The 19,842-nt window shown below is 42.2% G+C and overlaps 1 protein-coding gene across 1 annotated transcript in view; it reads left to right on the forward strand.

Annotated features, from left to right (window-relative positions):
• KNTC1 (kinetochore associated 1) overlaps nt 1-19,842 on the forward strand; it is a 148,612-nt gene that overhangs the window by 13,411 nt on the left and 115,359 nt on the right. The window contains exons 3-6 of the mRNA XM_066603314.1: nt 13,865-13,985; nt 15,555-15,670; nt 17,626-17,704; nt 19,191-19,268. Coding sequence (XP_066459411.1) covers nt 13,865-13,985; nt 15,555-15,670; nt 17,626-17,704; nt 19,191-19,268 — 394 coding nt within the window. The remainder of the gene's footprint in view (nt 1-13,864; nt 13,986-15,554; nt 15,671-17,625; nt 17,705-19,190; nt 19,269-19,842) is intronic.

Below are 19,842 nucleotides of genomic sequence, written 5' to 3' on the forward strand. Positions count from 1 at the left end.
CTAGTGTTCTAGAAAGACATCTAGTTCCCTCTTAAACTCCTCTATGGATTTTGCCATCACCACGTCCTCAGGCAGAGAGTTCCATAGTCTCGCTGCTCTTATAGTAAAGAACCCCCTTCTGTGTTGGTGATGAAACCTGCTTTCTTCTAGACATAGCGGATGCCCTCTTGTTACCGTCGTAGTCCTGGGTATAAATAGATCATGGGGGAGATCCTTGTATTGTCCCCTCATGTATTTATACATAGTTATTTGGTTGCCCTTTAACCATCTTTTTTCCAGGGTAAATAATCCCAATTTTGATAGCCTCTCTGGGTATTCTAGTCCTCTCTTTCTGTTTATTAACTTAGTTGCCCTTCTTTGAACCCCCTCAAGCGCTGCAACATATCTCTTCTGAGCACCAGTGTCCAGAACCGTACACCGTATTCCATGTGGGGCCTGACAAGAACCTTATATAGGGGAAGAATAATGTTCTCGGACCTTGCCCCTATGCCTCTTTTAATGCACCCCAAGACTTTATTTGCTTTCGCAGTGGCTGACTGGCATTGATTGCTCCAGTTAAATCCACAGTCCACTAGTACCCCCAGGTCTTTTTTCATATCACTTTTCCCTAGCAGTACCCCATTTAGTGTGTATTGGTGACATCAATTTCTCCTGCCCATGTGCATAACCTTACATTTATCAACATTGAACTTCATTTGCCATTTTTCTGCCCAAGTCCCCAGCTTAGCTAGGTCCTTTTGTAGTCGTACATTGTCCTCCGTTGTATTAATTATCTTGTATAATTTTGTATCATCTGCAAATATTGATATTTTACTGTGCAGTCCCTCTATCAGGTCATTGATAAATTTATTGAATAGGATGGGCCTAATACTGAGCCCTGTGGCACCCCACTAGCAACGGTGGCTCAATCAGAGTACAAACAATTTATTATCACCCTCTGCTTTCTATCTCTGAGCAAGTTATTTACCCAGCTACACACGTTTTCATCCAAACCGAGCTGTCATTATATATATCAATCTATTATGCGGCACGGTGTCAAAGGTTTTAGAGAAATCCAGATATATGAGATCAATAGACTCTCCTCGGTCTAGCCTAGAATATACTTTATTGTAGAAGCTGATTAAATTGGTCTGACATGATCGACCCCTCATGAACCCATGCTGATGAGGGGTTATACTGTTGTTTTCCTTGAGGTATTCTACGTTGGCATCTCTCATAAACCCCTCAAATATTTTTCCCATTATTGAAGTGAGACTTACCAGCCTGTAATTACCAGGCTCTCTTCTTGACCCCTTTTTGTATATCGAAACCACATTGGCAATGCGCCAATCTAGTGGTACAACTCCGGTCTCTATAGTGTCCATAAATATAAGAAATGGCTGTTTAGCTATCATGTCACTTAGTTCCCTTAGAATCCTTGGGTGTATTCCACCTGGGCCCAACGATTTATCAATTTTAATCCTCTTTAACCGGCTCTGCACTTCCTCCTGTGTAAAGGCCTATTTACACGGCCCGATGATCGCTCAAAGATCACTCAAACGACAGCTTTGTTTTTAAACTTTTCCCATTTGTCGTCTGTGCTTTTATTTTTGAGGACGCTGTCCCCGATGATGTTACCGACGATAGTTCTAAGCTGATCAAATTTTGCTTTACTAAAGTTTAGTTTTTTTGTCGCTCCTTGATAGGGCTTCTTATTGAATAAAAGCTGGAAATTAATTATATTGTGGTCACTATTTCCCAAGTGTCCTTCAACCTGGACCCCATGATTTGGTCTAGTTTGTTTGTTACTAATTGCTAGTTACTAAGTCCAGAGTGGCCCTTGCTCTAGTCAGCTCCTGCACTCGTTGGAAAAGGTAGTTGTCTGTAATCGTTCTCAAAAACGGATCACCATTGTGAGATTTGTAGGTTTTGTCTTCCCATATTATATCCGGATAATAAAAGTCCCCCATAATAATTACTTCATTACGGTTTAACACCCCTTCTATTTGCCTTAATAATAAGGTTTCTGGTGCTTCTGTTGCTTTTGGTGGCCTATAGAAAATCCCCATCAGGATTTTGTTATTTTTTTTCTCCCTGTATTTCTACCCACAGAGATTCCACGCTTTTATTTCCTGCACCTCTATCTTCTCGTAGCCTTGGCATTAGGTAGGATTTAACATACAGACAAACCCCTTCCCCTTTCTGTTCCCCACAGTCTTGTTTGAAGAGACTGTAACCCAGTAAATACACTGCCCAGTCGCACTTATCATCAAGCCATGTTTCCGTTATTCCCACTATGTCGTAATTTTCATCAGGCATTCTCGCTTCAAGCTCACCCACTTTACCGATCAAACTTCTTGCATTTATTGACATAATCTTCCCCTCTAACTCTCTGGTTGTCTCTAGCAGTCCCTAGTTTAAACACTCCTCCAGCCTTATAGGCATCTTCTCCCCCTGCACAGCTGCACCCCCTCCTCCCCATTGAGATGCAACCCATCCCTGCGGTAGAGCTTGTAGCAAACAGCAAACTGAACCAAAACCCCTCCTTGCTACACCAACTCTTTAGCCACTTGTTAACCTCACTAATCTCCTTCTGTCTTTCTGGGGTGTGCCACGTGGTACAGCTAGTATTTCAGAAAATATTACTTTGGAGGTTCTTGCCTTGAGCTTACATGCTAATTTCCTGAAATAATTTTTAAGGACCTTCCACTGACCTCTAACTTTGTTATTGGTGCCAATGTGTACTATGACCGCTGGATCCTCACCAGCTCCTCCCAGCAATCTGTCAACCCGATCCACGATGTGTCGAACTCGGGCATCAAGAAGACAACACACCGTTCGACAATCCTGGTCTTTGAGTCCCCCGGTACCAGGTCTTGTCTCCCCTTGGCGGACAGAGGCCAAGGGGAGACATGCTGCAGCATTGCTAATCCTGTAATGGCATTCCCCTCATCTGCCAACTTTGCAAACTTGTTGGGGTGTGCCAGTTCAGGACTAGTCTCCCTGTATCTCTTCATTCTACCTCTTCTAACTGTCACTCAGCTAGCTGCCTGCTTATCCTGCTCTCCCGAATTACCATCTTCTCCCACGTCTGCCCCAGTGAGCAGCAAACTCCTTTCCATGTTGCCAATGAATCTCAGTGTGGAAAGCAATGCATTTTAGGTCCAGGATCTGGGCTTTCAAATGCGCAAAACGCTCATATTTTGTACAGCAGTTTGCATCTTCATTCAAATGGCTGTTCATGAACTTGGCGTACACTGGACTGCATTGTCAGTCAAGGAGCACATTCTAAATGGGGATCATACAGATAGACTAGATAAAAGTAATATATGCAAAAAGTCAAATGGATAAGCAGTAATTAAATACAAGTGACTCTTTCAAATTCACTAATCCCAAGTTGCACATTTAAGAATACATTACACTTAGAATACACCTACGCATGCTAACTTAGCCTTGCTTTATACAGCACTTATCTGTAATACTTCCTCTGTTTGGAAAGAACACAGGAAGTTCCATAGATGCAATTCATCACACCCTGATTTGAATCATAGAATTGTAAAGTTGGAAGGGAACTCCAGGGTCCTCTGGTCCAACCCCCATGCTCAATGAAGGATTCACTAAATCTTCCCAGATATTTTGTATAGCCTGTTTTGAAGACTTCCATTAAAGGAGAACTCACCACCTCCTGTAGTAACCTGTTCCACTCATTGATCACTTTCACTGTCAGAAAGTTTTTTTTTTTCTAATATCTCATTTGTGTCTCCTCTTTTTCAGTTTCATCCCATTGCTTCTAGTCTTTACTTGTGCAAATGAGAATAGGGCTGATCCCTCTGCACTGTGACAGCACATCAGATATTTGCAGACCGCTATAAAGTCTCCTTGCAGCCTTCTTTTTTGCAAGCTAAACATTCCAACATCCTTTAACCGTTTCTCATAGAACATGATTTGCAGACCGCTCACCATCTTGGTAACTCTTCTCTGAAGTTGCTCTAGTTTGTCGATGGCTTTTTTTTTAAAATCGGGGTGCCCAGAACTGGACACAGTATTCCAGATGAGGTGTGACTATGGCTGCCTTCACAGGGCGACAAAATCGCACACGAGATTTGTGCGTTGCGAGTCGCATAAATATGAACCCCATTCTTTTGAATGGGGTCATACACTTGAGCGATGTTTTCCTGCATGGCACCGCGATGCTATGCCGGAAACATATCGCAGCATGTTCTGTCTTGCTGTGTGCTCTCGCATCGCAGTGTTCATGAATCCTACACTGAGCAGGGGGTTGGAACCGATGACCCTGGAGGTCCCTTCCAACTCTACCATTCTATGATTTTTTTTTTCAGTGGGGCTGGTTGCAGCATTGCACCACGTGTTAGGTGCACGTAATGTGATATTTCCCGTAGATAACAATGGGAGAAACTCCTCAAACCTCAGCTGCGGCTGACAGCTGCGGTGGAGGTTTCCTTTATCACCGAAGTCATGAGAGGCTGTTTTGACATGGAAACGCCTCTCATGCTCAGGGAATTCACATGGTGAGGAGCATTATACGGGGGTGGAATTCACGGAAACCTATTGCGTTCGCCCGTGTGAAGTTAGCCTAAGGAAGAGTAGAAGGGGATAATTACCTCCCGTAATCTAGACTCTGTGTTTCTCTTAATACCTCCCAGAATTCTGTTTGCCTTTTTTGCTGCATCACACAGCTGACTCATGTTCATTGTATGATCTATTAGTATACCCAAGTCTTTTTCACATGTGCTGCTGCTTAGCTTAATTCCTCCCATTCTGTATGTAATTTTTTCATTTTTATTGCCCAGGTGTAGGACTTCACATTTCTCCATGTTAAATACTATTCTGTTAGTTGCCGTCCACTATTCAAGCTTTTCCAGATCTTTTTTGAATATTCTCTCTCCCTTCTCCAGTGTTAGCCATCCCTCCTAGCTTTGTGTCACCGGCAACTTGATCAGTTTCCCCTCAATTCCCTCCTCTATATCATTTATAAAAATGTTGAACAACACTGGGCCTAGGACAGAGCCTTGTGGTACCCCACTTGATACATTCTTCCGCTTGGATGTGCAGCCATTTATGACCCCTTTTTGAGTATGAGCGCTCAGCCAGTTGTGAATCCACCTAACAGTTGCCTTGTCAATCCCATATTTGGTCATTTTTTTTCAATAAGTATGGTATGAGATACTTTGTCAAATGCTTTACTAAAGTCAAGATATACGTTATCCACCGCATTTCCCTGATCAACCCAGTCGGTGATTCTGTCATAACTTGTTACAAACCCATGCTGCCTCTGGTTAATTACTCGATTCTCATCCATGTAAACCCTTGAGTAACATTGCTCTTAAGTTAAGCTGTTTTCAACTAAAGTCAATGTGTCAGGGCAGCGGTGGTCCCTCAAATAAAGTTGCATTCCTTTAGATATGGACGCCGACTGCTCCATGACCCCGGGTGCCGCTCAGTGAGCCGACGCACAGCTGATGCCGGTCACTTCCTGCTTCTCCTGCATCAGTGCGCGCCTACTCCTTCCACTCCCCACTCCACAGTGCCGGTTGAACGTTGCTGTGTCTGCCTGCCTCCTGACACAGTACAGCAGCTGAATCCCCAAAGTGCTGGCTGAACGCTGCCTGCCTCCTGAATCCCCACTGTCCTGCAAAATGTAAGTACACTAAAGAAACGTTTGCAAATAAATACTGCAGTCCTATGTCAAAGCACAGATAACACAGTGATACATACTGCTAATGATGTCCCTGCAGTCCTATGTTAAAGCACAGATAACACAGTGATACGTACTGCTATAATGATGTCCCTGAAATGTTAATTTATTCTTAACAGTTGTGTTTTATATTCATTCAGTATATTGTTTTTGGTACAGTTAGTCCCCGATTTACGAACAGGTTCCGTTCCAGGAACCTGTTCGCAAGTCCATTTGTTCGCAAGTCCGAACAAATGGTTGTATGGAGCGGGATCGCGGGTGGATCCCGCTCCATTCAACGTCGGGTGCCGTCTGTTCTTAAAGCAGGCACCCGACGGCAGCAGTTCCGACGAACCGCGCCGCTTGTCGGAACTGTTAACACTTTAAATACCGCTCTGACAGCGGTATTTAAAGTGTTAACAGTTCTGACGAGCAACGCGGCTCGTCGGAACTGCTGCCGCCGAGTGCCCGCTGTAAGAAACAGCCTGCACCCGATATTCAGGGGGCCCGTACAGCGTCCCACGATGAGATCGCGGGACGCTGTACAGTTGCTAGGCAGCCGGGGACCTCCTGAAAGGCCCCAGGGCTGCCTATGCAGAGTGCCCATCAAGCGCACGGCTTGATAGGCGCTCTGCATAGACAGCCCTAGGGCCTTTCAGAAGGCCCTTCGGCTGCCTAGCAACCGCACAGTGTCCCGCGATCTGACCGGACAGGCTTTTATCACGCTTGATAGAAGCCTGCACAGTATGATGTAATGCCATAGCATTACATCATACTGTGCAGGACAGTTCGTATCTTGCAAAATTTGTAAGTCGAATGTTCGCAAGTAGGGGACTATCTGTATTAAAGACCAGAGTTATTCTCTATTAAATGGGGTTTGGTGTGTTTTTTTGGAATGTCTAGAACCAATTAATTGGATTTACATAAATTCCTATGGAAATAATGTCCTCAACGAACATTGATTTCTACTAAAGTCCATTGCTTCCGGACGGATTTTTGACATAAGTTGAGGTTCTACTGTACTTGCATACATGCTGTTTAATAATTTGTTCAAAGATCTTTCCTGGGATATAGAGCTCAGGCTCACAGGCATGTAGCTTCCTGGATCCACCTTCTTCATTTGTTTTGAAGATAGGGATAACAGTTGCCCTTTTCCAATCTTCTGGGACTTCTCCTGTTCTCTGGGAATTTTCAAATATTACGGCGAGTGGTTCAGCAATTATCTCTCCTCTTTCCTTTCCTATCCTATGATGTAATTCAATCTGCAGACTTAAACTCATTTAAGTTAACCAAGTGTTCCCTCACATCTCTGCTTATACATGGCCTGCATTCTTTTATTCCTCCAATAACCCTGAAACCCACAGATAATGTGCTTTTAAATGTAACAATGTTTAAGAATAAAATCCTCCAATATACCCCCTCAGCACAATCTATTTAACCTGTAGGAAAGAAGACAATATAGCACAATGTGTAAGCTAAAGTATTACTATGTGTTGATATAAGCACAAATAAATGCAAATAAAATGGGAAAAGATGCACTCCAGCAATTCCACTAATCCCAAATTGCACATTTAAGAATAGTACACTATGAATTCAGCCACGCATGCTGTTTGGAAAGGATTCTCATTGTCACATTGCAACAGCCTAACTTGACATAGCAGGGCTTGTGTTTTGGGGGGAACAAGTCATATTTTTCTTTTAACAGCACCACTCTAGATATATCTAATGTGTTGTATAACTTTTTTTTTGGGGGGGGGGGGGGGGGGGGGGGGAGGAGGAGATGAGAACTCCCCCCCCCCCCCCCCCCCCCCCCCCAAGAACAAGAAGGAAAAAAATTACCGTTTTGTTTTTACAGTGTTAATATTCAGTAAAAATAACACAGCATTTTTATCTGGATCAGTACCAAGGATACCAAGTTTATAATAATTTTTTTGCTACTTTTGTATAATAAAAACCGGTTTTGTATCTAATAGAGGATGGTATTTTATTTTTTTTCAAAGACATCTTTTTTTTTTTTTTTTGCCGCCATCTTCTGCGCGCAATAACTTTTCTTTTTTTTTTCCTTTCTGTCAACATAGTTGTGCAGGGGCTCATTTTTTTGCGGGACATCCTGTAGTTTGTGTTGGTACCATTTTGAAATACATATGACTTTTTTTTCTTGGAGACTGGGTGACCAAAAAAGTCCATTTCTGACGTTCTTTTTTTTTTTTTTTTTATTCGGATGAGATAAATAATGCATTACTTTCATGGATCTGACTTTTACAGCTGCAGCGATACCAAATATGTATTTTTGTTTTATAATTTAGATTATTTTATTGTAAAAATGGCAAAAGGGTTTTAAAAAAATTTTTTTAATTACTTTTTGTTTTTTCAACAATTAGTTAAACTTCTTATTTTTACTTACTTTTTTTCTTTGTTTTTAGTCCCCAGTGGGGAAAACAACTAGCGATGCTTTGTTTGCTCCTGCAGTATGATGTAATGCCAGAGCAATACATCATACTGTGTTCTGGCAGGCAGTCTATCAAGCCACCCCACGGGGTTGGCTTAATAGGCATTCTGCCAGGACAGCCCTGGGGCCTTTCAGAAATCCCCCAGCTGCCATTGCATCAGCATGGCTCCCTGCGATCTCATCATGCGGGGGCTGTACGGGACCCCAAACATTGTTCGGGGGATTTAAATGCCGCATTCAGATTTGACAGCGGCATTTAAAGGGTTAACAGCTCCTAATGAGTTGCGCAGCTAATCGCAGCTGTTGCCGCCGAGTGTCACCTGTAATAAACAGCCGACACCTGGGGTGAGTAAAGGGAGGTCGCTCCGCAATCGCCCTTCATACACGTCCTGCAGTAGCAGGACGTAAAAACACAGTCACTGAGGGGTTAAAAATACCCCTTTCTGGTTATTTGTCTTTTTACATTTTATTAGGTTTTTTTCTTTGTTTCTTTTTGCCTAATTTGAAATAAATAGATTTATACGAAGATAATGGGAGGAATGAAAGTGACGAGTGAACCATAATAAGGAAATAGTACAAGAGATCAATGTTTAATATTTTGTTTCCCAAGGTGACAATGAAAGTCATATCTGTAAATGCAAAGTTTTTGAAAAATATCATTGTATTGTTTTAAGATGTACTTTATTTCCGTAATATTTTTTTTATTGTAATAGAAAATGCTTACAAAAGCTCAAAACAAAAAAGACGAAAAAAAACAACATAGAATACGGCAATGCTGATTCAAAGATCGGTAGCATTTCTATTTTTCTGGCAACAGAGCTGTGTGGGGGTCTTGTTTTTTTGTGGACAGAGTTGGAGTTTTTATTGGCACCGTTCTGAGGTACATGTGACTTTTGGATTGCTTTTTGTTGAATTTTTTTTTGGGGGGGGGGGAGGCAAACAGAAGGAAAAATAGTAATTCAGGTGTTGGCCTTTAAAATTATTTTTATGACGTTCACCATGTGCGATAAACGGCAAAATATTTTCATTGTCTTGGTCATTACAAATGTGTTAATGACTACTATGTGTTGCTTTTTTAAAACCTTTTTCTGGTAGTTTATCTATTTAGAAAGGTTTGTTTTTTCGTGGGGAAAATGTTATTTTGTTTTTTACTGCACACAGAGATTTTGCCCAGGTAACAGAGTTTGAGAGGGGGGTGCATTATTAAAATCTGAGAAGCTTGATGATGAATATTGACAAATGTTTCCCCACCTGGGCCTGATAACAGGCCATTCCACTCAGACTGTTAGAAGGTGTTGGATCAGACCAGTGGATGTGTGAGGGCACACAAGGTGATTGGGCTCAGGATACCCTTGGCAGACCACCAGTAGAGGATCGTCTATCAAACACGAGCAGCTCCATCTGTTTCGCTGTCAGACATCCACAGACAAGTGGCACCATCGTTTCAGGTCACTGTGTCTGTCGGAACCTTTATAAAGAGCTTGGCTGAAGGATATTTGGTCTCATGGCACCAATTATGTGTACTGACTTTGAGAATCCATCAATCGTCACCTCTGTTTGCAGTGATGTCATAAACAATGAACTTGGACAACTGCAGAGTGGAACCGGGTTGTCTTCAGCAACTAATCCAGGTTTAATTTAGGCACTCATGAAGGCCCGGTTTGTGTCTGGAGATCTAAGGGGGAGTGTTTTAATTCTTCCTTTGCTGTGGAGCTGCTGGTGTGATGGTCTGTGCGCCCATCGCATACGACAGTCGGTCACTCCTCGTAGTGGTCTGAGGGACAATGACAGCTCAGCGATATGTTCAGGATATCCTGCAGCCACATGTGTTGCTTCTCATGGTGGCTTCCAAGAGGCATTTTCCAGCAGGATAATGCTCGGCCGCACTCAGTAAGGGTGTCACAGGAATGTCTCCACAACATTGTCGCACTTCTGTGGCCTGCCAGGTTACCAGACTTTTTGCCAATAGAGTATGCCTGGTGCCATCTGGAAAGCCAACTTGGCTTACTAGTTTGCAGGATCTACAGGTTTAGTTAAAGCAAATGTGGACCAATATGTCACAGGATACCATATGGAGCAGGTATGCCCACCCGTATCGCATCTTGCATCCATGCTAGAGGCGGCTCAGCAGGTGCTAGATCCTCCCTTCAAGTGTGTAATTTTCAGCAATAAATTACTTTCTCTGATATTGTAATCACTTACTTATATCAACATTACAATCACATGTATAAAGTGTCATTTAATTCTGACAACTTCTAGGTGCTTGATTTTTTTAATTATTTTTTTCTTCTTTTCATCTTTTGTATTTCTGTGTACCACCCTACCCGTGCTCACCGCTGTGCTAATGACCTCAGACTAAGTTCCCCTTTAAGGGCTCACTCACACAGGCGTATAGGGGTTGCATATTACACACGTAATATGCAGTCCTAAAAGCTCATTGATTTACATTGGGGTATTCAGACATGCATTTTTTTTCATGTGCCTAAAAAAAGCGCATGTCCTTTTTTGATGCGTATTACACACATAGGCTATGGGGGTTTCAAATCCGCATGCGACCGCTAATCCCGGGATTAGCCAGCCATGTGGACGAGATTTCTCAGAAATCTCGTCCACACAGGACGGCAAATCCGCTGCGGCTAAGCCGGCAGAAGCCGCTGCTGCAGCGCGGATTTACCGACCACAGCATGTCCATTTTTTTTTTCCCGCTGCGGCTGTGCTCTCCTCTATGGGAGCGCCGGCCGCAGCGGAAGAGCGAGTGGCCGGGCCGCTTCAAAGCCGCCGCGGGTTTTGCAGCAGTGGTTCTCCCGGCGGAAATCTCGCGGTTTTTCGCTGCGGCCAAACCGCGAGATTTCCGCCGAGAATCCGCCCTGTGAGAACCCAGCCTTAATTAACATTGCAGGGACATCATTATAGCAGTACGTGTAACTGTGTTATCTGTGGTTTGATATAGGACTGCAGGGATATCATTAGCAGTATGTATCACTGTGTTATCTGTGCTTTGACATAGGACTGCAGTATTTATTTGCAAACGTTTCTTTAGTATATTTACATTTTGCAGTACAGTGGGGATTCAGGAGGCAGGCAGCATTCAGCCGGCACTTTGGGGATTCAGCTGCTGTACTGTGTCAGGAGGCAGGCAGGCACAGCAACGTTCAGCCAGCACTGTGCACTGTGAAGTGGGGAGGGGGAGGAGTAGGCGCGCGCTGATGCAGGAGAAACAGGAAGTCACCGGCATCAGCTGCGTATCGACTCACTGAGCGGCACCCGGGGTCATAGAGCGGTCGGCGCCCTTATCTGAGGAATGCAACTTTATTTGAGGGACCCCCGCTGCCCTGACACATTGACTTTAGTTGAAAACAGCTTTACTTGAGAGCAATGCTACTCAAGGGTTACTGTATAAATCTAATTTTTGCAGTCTATGGAATTTGCACTATAATGCAATTTTGAGATGGTGATTTCTGCAATGTGGGTTCTATAGTTTCCACTGTGACTTTTCTATATTTATAAATAACTTTTCTCCTTAACCTCTTAGGGACTGCCCATGGACTATAAACGTCCAGATGGTCCTTTCCTATCTCTGCAAGGACATGTTAGAATATCCCTCCAGAGAACCCTTCCTAGAGCCCACCCCAACCACCTCTCTGCAATGGCTGTACGGTTTTGCTGTCTAATGAGATCACAGAGTTTTGCCTGGAAACCAGTAAGCATTTCAGCCGTGTGATTGCTGTTACAGCCTGTCACAGCGATCACATTGAAAAAGCCCTGGATTCCCACCTCTCCATCTCAGAGCTCCAAGGCCCGGCTTCTTCTCTTCTAATTCTGCGTCCCAGCTGTCAACAAGACAGCTGAGGTAATGGAGATCTGTTCAGAGACCCACAAAGATTTAGTGTGGACTCATTTAGATATGTGATCATTGTGACAACAAGTCACAGTGATCTCAGAGAACTTTATTTGTAAATAAATTAAAGGTGTTTTCCAGGCAAAACACTATTTATGAACTATCCTCCGTATAGTTAATCAATAGTTGATTGGCTGGGGTGCACTTCTCAGGCTCCCGGCTGATCAACTGAGCGGGCATGCGCCGTTAGTGCCATCATACATAGTTTGGAGCAGAAGCCGCTGCTCTGACCCCTGTGTGGTGGCTGACGCTTGTAACTGCAGGTCATAACCCAGGGGTCGGAGCAGCAGCTGTGTGTTGCAGCGCTGATATCGGGTGCAATCTGCTGATCACCTGGAGTCCTGAGCAGCGGACTCCAGATGATTAACTATTGACATATTCTGAAAATAGATTATACCAATAATGTTTTGAATGAAAAAGGCCTTTAATAGTACAGATGGTGAGAGTAAAACTGCAGCAGAAATCTGTGGCTATTCTACTGCAGATTTTGCCATGGATCTGCTCGCAGATTTAACCCTGTCAATAGGCAATATCTGTGTGCGAGATTTCTGACACAGTTTTGCGCTGATTCGAATTAAGAAGTGACATGTCACTTTTTTCTGCAGATCCGTGCAAAAACACCTCAGAAATTCTGCCTGTGGATTTTGCCCATTGAAAGGGCTAACTCCCCATGTATATATGCAGCAAAAAAAAAAACGCACAATAGCCGTGGATTTCTATTGCGCCTTTATAGTCAGTTTCCTTGTTTGTCACTTTTGGGGTCGTTGACTGTTCTTATGCCAGATAGCGCTCCTTCCCTTCTCCCCTCTGCCATGCACCCAAAACAGCTTACATCCACATATGGGGCATTTCCGTACTCAGGAGAAATTGAGTTGCAAATTTTAAGGTACTTCTTTTTTCTCTCCTGCTGCTCCTCATGGAAGTGAAACATTTGGGGATAAACCAAATATTTGGAAAAAAGTAGAATTTTTCAATTTCATCGCCCAATGTAAACAACTTCTGCAATGCACTTGTTGGGTCAAAATGCTCACTACATCCCTTGAGGGGTATTGTTTCCAAAATTGGGTCATCTTGGGTAAGGTTTCTTATATTTTGACCCCTCATGGTCTCCACAAGCATGAAATGGTGCATGAAAAAAAGTTGTAATAAAGGACAGGCCTGAAAATTCACAAAGTGTTTCTTTTATTTTTGAGTCATGTTGTGCACTAGAGCCACATATCGGATATTTGTGAAAACTGTAGACTCAATGTAATAAGATTTGTTTTTGTGATAACTTTTTTTATTTTTCATTGCGCTTATTGTTCTTTGGGTCAATATGATTATGAAAATGCCAAATATATTATACAATGTGGTGTTTTTGAGGTTTTTTTTTCCTCCTTTCCTTTTCCTTGAGATGTAATCCCCTGCCACCACTTTCATGCCGCGATCGCTATTGATTGTGGCTTGTAATGGGTGATATTGTCGGAACAGTGGTTTCTTCACTTCTGGCCGTTAGCGCAGGGTCCCGACTGTCCTTTTCCTTACACAGGATTTCCGTGTGGTCTTAGACTAGGCTGCCATAAAAACACGAGTGCCTAGCCTAAGGCCTCTTTAGTGACCACCGTGAAAACATGTACAGCCGGTCACTATTGGCTTAAAGCAAAACCTTTCAGGATTGAAAAGTGGGGTTTGATCACATAGGCCATAACTGTTTTGGGTGAAAAATTGCTAAATGATTAAGAAATGTTCAGAATAGTTCTGATGATTTTTTTCACTTTTACTGTAATGATACTGTTTTATAAATGGGCTGCAGATCAAAAATTGTTGTGTTTTTATTTGCTGGTTCTACGCTTTTTTCTTTCAGGTTTCCGTCAACCCTAAACTTTATGCCTGCAATACAAGTGAAGGATGTATTATTGTTGCAGACAAATCTGTATGTCTTCTTGACAGTATTTGCCAATCTCTTCTGCTTCAGCTACAGTTTGGTAAGTCTTTAATGGTTAATAGAAAACGTAGGGAGGATTTAGGGATATTTTATATTTCACAAAGTATCTGAGGGGCAAAAAGAAAAAAATATTATATAAATATAATTAAAATATAATGTTTTTTCAAATACTTTTTTCCATGCCCAGTGAAGAAACCTAAATAGTCTTGAAAGCTTGCTCTCTTAACCTCTTAGTGACGGCCCAATAGTCTTTTTATGTCCTGCTGTTGCAGGACGTGTATGGAGGGAGATAGTGCCGCTATCTCCCTCCATGCAGCACGAGCGTCAGCTGTTTATTACAGCTGACACCCACAGGCAATAGCTGCAATCGACTGTATGGCCGATCGCGGCTATTAACCCTTTAAATGCCGCTCTCAATTCTGACCGCGGCATTTAAATTCCCCGAACGTTGTTCGGAGGTCTCGTACGCCCCCCCTTCCCCCCACGGTGAGATCGGGGAAGCCTTTGGGGTGGCTTAATAGACTGCCTGTCAAAAAGCAGTGCGGTAGCATTACGTCATACTGCAGGATCGATCAAAGCATCGCTGGTTGTGGTCGTCTAGGGGGACTAAAAGAAAGTGTAAAAATAAGAGCAAAAAAGTTTTACTAATTATAAAAAAGAAAAAAAAAAGTGTAATAAAGGTAAAAAAAAAAACCCTTTGCCTTATTTGCAATAACAAAATAAAAATAATAAACCAAAAATACGTGTTTGGTATCGCTGCGTCCCTAAAAGTCCGATCTATCAAAGTAATGTATTACTTACCCCGCACGGTAAATGTGGTCCGAAAAACAAAAAAGGTAACGAACGCCAGAAATGCATTTTTTGGTCACCCTATCTCCGAGAAAAAATGTAATAAAAAGCGATCAAAAAGTCAATTGTATGCGACAATGGTACCAACGGAAACGACAGGATGTACCACACAAAATGAGCCCTCACTCAACTATGTCGGCGGAAAAATAAAAAAGTAATTGTGCGCAGAGAATGGACACAGAAAATAATTTTAAAAAATTATCCTAAAAAAAAATACAAGTAGTACAGCAAAATAAAAAACTATACAAGTCTGGTATCATTGTAATCGTACTGACCCATAGAGTAAAGTTATCGGGTCATTTTTGTTGCAGCTTGTACGCCATAGAAAGATGGTGGAATGTCGTGTTTTTTTTCTATTTCTCTCCACTTAGAATTTTTTAAAGGTTTTTTTTTAGTACATTATATGGTACAGTAAATAGCACCGTAGAAAAATACATCTCGTCCTGCAAAAAACAAGCCCTCATACAGCGACGTCGATGGATAAATAAGAGCTACAATTTTTTAAAAGGGAAGAGGAAAAAACTGGAAAATGGGGGGAAAAAAGCAAAAATGCTCCGTCACTAAGGGGTTACCATTGTTTCTTTTATAGATATCATAACTGCAATAATATTATTTTGTTTCTTTTACTGAAAGCAATAACACTTTGTATGTGACTGATAGAAATGGCTCAGTTCCATTTTTTTATGTGTGAGCGAAGTTATTATTAAATGTTAGGAAATATGTTGATGCTATATAAAGATGATTCTTATTGTTCTTGCAGATACTGAAGTAGATGTTGTTGGCCTTTGCTTCGAAGGACAATTTCTGTTTGTTGGTGAGAGAAATGGCAACGTTCACCTTATTCATGTACTGTCTAGACGGATCCTAATGACCAAAGTAGGTTTTAGAGCTTGCTGGTTTGTTGCTTTAGCTCCCTTTCAGTCATGTTCTGCAAATATAGTTCACCCGCTGTACAAATAAATGATAAGTTTCACAACTTTGGGCGTAGTTTATGATGGGTTGTTTGGAACTATCAGGGTGTATAAATTGCATATTTTTGTACTAGGAGGCGCAGCAACTCATAAGCTCTGGATCACTGTGCCTGCGCTTTTGATAGACGGATCAACAGGTGATGATGTCTGTAGACCCACGCTCATTGGACACTAGCTCTTCTGGCCACTTAGTAGTGCTATCAGCTGAAACTCTCTGTCACTGCGCTGCTCACTTGCATAACCTGTCGGCATTTCGGCCTTAGGCCCCCTGTCCACGGCAGTTGCTATGGAAAGCATCGACACCTGTCCACGAGTGGAGAATCATTGTGATTCTCCGCTCGCAGCAGGCAATTCACAGCATGCTGCGATTCTCCACGGTCAGCCTATCTACTGCATCGCCCGTGGACAGTCAGCCTTACTCCTTATCTGTGTCTCCAGCACAGTCTGAGGGCTGAAGACACAGAGTCGGAATTGGGTTGCGACGCTATCAGGTTATGTGAAGTGCAGTGAGAGGAACTCAAACTCCCTGTCACCGCTGCTCAGTGACATAACCCTGCAGCTTCAGAGCCCAACTCTTCCTCTCTGTCTTAAGTACTGGAAACACAGATAATGAGTTGGAATGCAAAGTAACATGTACTTTTGTCTGATAGCACCACTGATTGGCCAGAAGTACCATAGTACAAGGAGGTATACAGTACAGACACAGTGTCCCCCATCACCCCAGCTTGGGGACCAGGGTCACTGCTCCCAGTGATGTGTAAAGACAGCCTTACTGAAAGCGAAGTCAGAGGCTGCCAAAGGCCGATACAAGGGGAGAAAAGATGCTGCATTCTGTGAAGACAAGAGGCGGAAGGGACAGTATTTACATGGGACACTGCTTCAGAAGTCAAACTGCGCATTTACGAAATTTGAAAACAAATGTCACTCTGAGGGCTTTTGCAGATGGGCGATTTTGTGTGCGTTTTTGCGCATGCAAAATCGCTCCTGCAAGTCGCAGAAAGTAGAACTCATTGATTTCAATGGGTTCCCTTACATTTAGCTTTTTTGCGCTGTGTTTTAGTGCGCAAAAATATACGCAATAGACTCTCTTTTTGTGTGAATTGGCGCACTTAAGTCACTATAGGAATCTATGGTGGTGTGCAAATGCGCTCCCCATCCTCACGAAATCTCATACTGAACTGCTGATTTTGCGGTGTTAAACGATAACATCGGGGACTCATTAGGCTGCTGTTCGATAATGGTGTGGGTGTGTCCCATGCCGATGTGAAGGGGCCCAGCAGCGTAGAAAAAAAACTGAAGAATGGGCGATAAGTGCACGATTGCCAGTAAGAGCGCTCCCTTCATAGCGCAATTACTTCATGCTATCATGAACGTATCTACGCATACGCTCGTCTGCAGGAACTCTGGACCTGGAGAATATGAATATGCATTAGAAGCGCAAAGCAGAGAAGACTGGAACAGAGAGGACATCAACAGAAGAATGATTGACAGGAGCTTTACGGGCAAATTACTAGCCATGGGGTAAGTATTAAAAGAGAATAAAAGCAGTGCAGCTCTCCTTGTCCCTCACAGAACTACAGGTTGAGCAATTATAGTAATGGAAATCAAAATATTGCATTTCCTTTTTGAGTGGTAAGTCACTATAATTTCTATTATACATAAAGATATTCAGGTAGACCGTTTTGTTTTGTGGTGCTCTTCCCACATGGCTTTGTCTGTTTTTGTTTCCGTAGCAGCCAATCACTGCGCAGCTTTCATTTCTCAATAGTAGAATAAAAAATAAAGCTGCTCTGTTTGTTCTTTTATGTATCTGCTCCGTTGTGTTTAGTTTCCATTTGTGTTGTGTTTTATTTTATATAGATGTTGGCCCAGAATGTTGGGGAAAGCAATGAACAAACATTTAAAAGACTTCTGTTAGAAAAGGATGCTTCAGATGAAGGTTTGCATACTAACCATTTTTTCCATAATCTGGTGCAAGAAGAATTTCATTAAAAAAATCTTTGCTATAGAGCTATTAAAATGTAAAGTGGATTTGCAATTTTTTTTATTAGCTTTATTTTCTATATTATGAGGTTGGATTCATTTACTACTGTAGTTTTACTGAATACTTAACTATGCTGTACTAGTGGGGCTTGATCCTCAAAATAATTACTTTACTTGTTGGACTCCAGTTAGTGCAGTTCAGCCTGGTGGTTAGCTCTGATGCCTTGCAGCGCTGAGGTCCTGTGTTCTTATATGACCAAAAGCATGCAGTTTATATGTTCTACCTCTGTTTGTGTGGGTTTTCTCATTTCCTCTCACACTGTAAATAACATACTATAGGCGTGTTTACATGTAGCGACTTTGGTGTACATATTTGTGTCAAAATCTGCACTGTTGCTGTGGATTTTAAGGCGCATCCACAGCTGACTTCCTCTTCATTTGATATAATGGAATCTGCTGCATATACATGTCAAAATCCACAGTACAAAATATTCTTAGTTCAGTCAAGTGTCTATAGTTTAGTGAAGGAACCTGCAAACAGATCTATGTCTCGTGGAGACTTATCTCCAGAGGTGATCAAAGGATCAGGGAGGTGAAATTTATTGAACCCGATCCTTCTTTACCCCAACATCATCTTTTGGGGAAAAAGTCAAGAGGTCTCCATCCAGTCCTGGGAAAATCAGCGGGTTTGGACAACTAGAGTCTAATGCAGTGTTTCCCAACTCCAGTTCTCAAAGTACAACCAACAGGTCATGTTTTCAGGATATCGTATAGTAAGTCGATGTCTGAGGTACTGGCAATAATTCCATCACTTATGTAATACTGAAGAAGTCCTGAAAACTCGACTTGTTGGGGTGGTTTGAGGACTTGAGTTGTGTATGGAGGCCTCAAAGGCGTTTTATCTTGAGTATAATTTTTTTCCCCAACAACTGGGTCCATTATAGGCTAAAAAAAAAAAATAGATCCTACTTGCTTCCTTTCGGACCCCGAAAAATGTCTGTCTACCCGGAAGCCAGGGCAATGTAAGATACTGTGCTCTGCATTAGGGGTCCGAGGAGAGGGGGAAGTATGATCTATTTTTTTTTAATTTTATAATGGACCCAGCTACAGGAAAAACTTTTATACTCCTGATAAAAACCTTTCTAACTCTAAGATTGCCTTACGTTATTTCATTAAAACTTCATAGAACATTTGTTGATGCATTCTTCTTCACTGCAAATGGTCAGGGTTCTGTATGGAAATGTATTAATAAAGGCTTCTGCCCTTCATAAACTCAGTCATTTTTTATAACCAATACATACCCTTTGACTATGCAGTGATATGTTAAGGAGATAGTGTATCAATTTTTTAATAGGCTTTAGAGTGGACAGAAATGAGTTTTTATGTAATACATATCCTAAACTACCTTACAATTCCATTACTGTTTTGCTTGTTTCCTGTAGGTGTTTATCATATGTTTCTTTTGACAACCAGAGGACTCTACTGTATCATGTACTTTCATATTGCAAAGATAAATGATGGTATGTATATGTACACTTTCCTTAGATTTAAAAGTTTGCTTGTTATCACTATTTTGTTGTCTGGATGTTACTTTTGATTTCAGATTGCATTTCGGTTAAGCCCCCTGCGGAAATTCTGCAGCGAGATTTCCAGCATAATTTCTGCCCGTGCCCGCCTGCATAGGATTGCATTGCAAAACGCTATCCTATGCACACAGCCGCGATTTGTCCGCCTGAAAACACACTTGGAAAACAAATCGCAGCATGTTCTATTTCTTTGCGGGTCTCGCAGAGGCCCGCACAGAAATGTCAGTGGTGATGGGCCGGCTCCTCTCTGCACATGCCCCGGCTGGCCGGCAGCCGACGCATAGCAGAGAATGAAGACGCCAGGAGCGGGTGAGCCACAGGCCTCTGCAGGGGGCCTTAATTAGCAGTTAATTACTTTGTGTATATGATGGGGGGAAAAAAATCATACCTGTTTAAATTAAGGAAACTTTTTAATCGAAATGTTTCATTACATTTTTTTGTAAAAAAATTAAGCATCAGAAAAACACCCACCTGCTGTTATTATTGAAGGGCCTTTCTGCTTTTTGTA

This window comes from Eleutherodactylus coqui, chromosome 5 (assembly GCF_035609145.1).
Source record: "Eleutherodactylus coqui strain aEleCoq1 chromosome 5, aEleCoq1.hap1, whole genome shotgun sequence".
Classification (NCBI taxonomy): domain Eukaryota; kingdom Metazoa; phylum Chordata; class Amphibia; order Anura; family Eleutherodactylidae; genus Eleutherodactylus; species Eleutherodactylus coqui.